General features: G+C 53.8%; 1 protein-coding gene across 1 annotated transcript; it reads right to left on the bottom strand.

Annotated features, from left to right (window-relative positions):
- Positions 1-21: 21 nt before the first annotated feature.
- LOC114072274 (feather keratin Cos1-2-like) lies at positions 22-723 on the bottom strand. Its single transcript, XM_027910188.1, has 2 exons — positions 610-723; positions 22-336 (listed from the first exon to the last, which is right to left on the bottom strand). The coding sequence occupies exons 1-2, from the start codon at positions 721-723 to the stop codon at positions 22-24; spliced, it is 429 nt and encodes a 142-aa protein (XP_027765989.1).
- Positions 724-2,831: the final 2,108 nt, after the last annotated feature.

Genomic DNA, 2,831 nt, shown 5'->3' with positions numbered 1-2,831 from the left:
CCCAGGACGTTGCCAGCAGCTTTAGCAGGGCCCACATCTGCGAGGGTAGCATCTGGTGATGCAGGAGAGGTCAAAGCCCCCGGAGTTGATGGGCACTCCGTCACAGCTGAGGATGCTGCCAACGGCAGCGGAGGTGGAGGATCCCACGGCGGTGTTCTGTGGGAAGGAGCTGAGGATGGGCCCAGGCAGAGTCACCACCACAGCAGAGGGCTGGATGGCAACATGGGAGTCCTGGCACTGCCTGACACAGCACTCATTGCAGCTGTTGGCCAGCGGGGTGGGCCCGCAGGGCTGGCAGCAAGGGTTGCAGGGCTGGCAGCGAGACATGTCTTGTAGCTCAAAAGGGCACCTGGAAGGGAGGGCAGAGAAGCACAAAGCGGGCACACATGAGAAGCAGCCCTGCACACAGCCCCCCTGCAGCCAAGGCACCTCCTGCCCCACATCCCACTGCCCAGCCCAAAGCCCACCAGCCTCCTCAGCCAAGTGCCAGCCTCTCTCTGCACAACACCTTCTCTCCCCTTCCCTCTCCCAGCACCAGCAGCTCCCAGCCCTGGCCTAGCACAGCCCACATCAGCTGAAGCAGGAGAAGAAGAAGGGCTTCCCACTCACCTGATTCCCGAGGAGACGGAGGTGAGAGAAGTGGATGAGAGAGCAGAGACTTGGGCTGCCTTTTATAGCAGTCCTGCCCTGCCTCAGGCCCACAGGCACCTTTGTGGAAGTCATAATTTGTTGACCAGTTGTGAACCATCCCAGCTAATGGTAGGGGCTGTGTCCTGTTTTCCTGCACTGCTGCCTTTTCATTTCCTCATTCATGCCAAGTGTTTTCTTTTATGCAAACTTCTGTAATTGCCAACATTAAAGGCCCACGGATTTCTGGATCTAAAAGACATCAGTGCATGCATAAGGATCAGGTCATGGCCTGGCATCACTTGTGGGCAGGTGATGTTCACCCGGGTCATTTCTGAGGGTTTGTTTGTAGCAAAGTTGTCAGGAAATTTGCATTGCTGTTGTGCATCTCACCTGTGTTCCCAAGGACTCCATTGCATGGGGACATGATGGAGCTGCAGGCTGCTGTTTCCTTTTTCCACTTTTCTCACTCTTTCCTCTGCTGTCTCACCAGCCACTCTAGTGGGTACCTGTTACCCATTCTTCTCCAGGCTGATTAAAGTTTTTGTGCATGTTAGCTTTGGCCTTTCAGTCCTCCTTCATTCTGCTGTGACTCTTCCAGTCTGCTGCGGGACAAAGCTAGAGGTTGCAATGGGTAGGAGACCCTGCAGTGTGTTTTGCTTTGTGCCCTTTCTCTTGGAGCTGGATGAAGATATCCCTGGACGCTTCACAGCCAAAGGCCATCAGGAAGGCCCTGGCTCCAAAATGTATTGGCACTGGAGATAGGAAACATCAGTGCCTGAGGACAGCCCACAACTTCATCTCATCCTTCTCCTCCCCTCCATTACCCAGTGTAGGGCCCATGACCAGCACACAGCGACAGATGACATGTGCACCTCAGTCTGCCCTTCAGTGCCTGGCAGGGTACAAGGACTGTTGATATATTCAGTGCTAATTCAGAAGTTGGAACTGGTAACAGCCACACTCAGGCTATGTAATGGAGTCCCCGTGCCTGTGGAACCAACACCTCCCAAAGTGCGCAGATCTGTCACAGCTGGAGATGTAACTCAAGCTGGAGTCGAGTGCTAGAACACCAGCTTGAAAGCTGCTCCAGTGGGAAGGGAATTTGACTCTGGTTGAAGCCTCCCAGCAGCAGGACCTGGCAAAGAGCTCAGCAGCACCACCAAAGGGAAAGGGGCAGCACTCTGCTGTGCTACCCCTGTGCTGGGTGTGTCCATCCTACATCTCACAGGAGAACAACACCTGAATGCCTGTCCCTCCTGTCCAACACCCATTTGCTGGGAGGTCTCAGACTTTGCCCCACTGAGCACCAGGCTGATGAGGTGTAGAAGTGCAACTGGCATTGGCCTGGGAATGAGGAGCCTGTGTTCCATCCCAGCCACCAGCAACACTCCAGCATAGGGGGATCGAGTCAGGCCTGCAGAGGTGTGCAGACTTTCCTTGCACATAATGCAAGAAATAAAGGGTGCAGAACACAGAGGCTGCATTTCAGTTTGTCTGGATATTTCTCTGCAGAGCTGATGGCAGCACCATTCAGCTACAGATGGGCAACTTCTGGCAACAGCAGCCAGCTACTTTGTGGTGCTTTGGACACACTGGGGGGATCCCTGGACACGACCTTCACTTACTCTCATGATGGGGGTCCCACAACCCAGGCTGACACACGTCTTCATGCATGTCTGCAAGGAGCCAGGAAAAACCTGTATCCTCAAATAAGGCCTACAAACATGGTCAGCTGGGGACTCTGCCGAGAAGATGCAGCATGTCCCCTCACATGGGAGTTCCTGGCCATGCAGGTGTGAAGAAGAAGAGTGGTGACCATTTCCTGAAACTTTGCCATAAACAAGGCAACAGGAATGACAAAGATGTGTATCACCGGCCCTCAAGGCATGTCAACAACACTTGATCTGAGCCTTCTGCCTGCACTGACACCCTTATGCCCTGGAAAGCCTTGAGCCATTTATCCCAGCACTTAGAGAAATGATCCTTCATAAAGGAAAGAACGTGACATGTGCCAGGAAATGAAAAGGCAGCAGTGCAGGAAACCAGGACACAGCCCCTACCATTAGCTGGGATGGTTCACAACTGGCAGGAGCTGGTCAGAAAATTATGACTTCCCCAAAGGTGCCTGTGGGCCTGAGGCAGGGCAGGACTGCTATAAAAGGCAGCCCAAGTCTCTGCTCTCTCATCCACTTCTCTCACCT

This window comes from Empidonax traillii, unplaced genomic scaffold (genome assembly GCF_003031625.1).
Source record: "Empidonax traillii isolate 1590-97213 ecotype Southwest subspecies unplaced genomic scaffold, ASM303162v1 scaffold2889:size28835, whole genome shotgun sequence".
In the NCBI taxonomy this organism is placed as follows: Eukaryota; Metazoa; Chordata; class Aves; order Passeriformes; family Tyrannidae; genus Empidonax; species Empidonax traillii.
The sequence above is the reverse complement of the archived record's forward strand: the minus strand, read 5'-3'. Positions and strand labels throughout refer to the sequence as shown.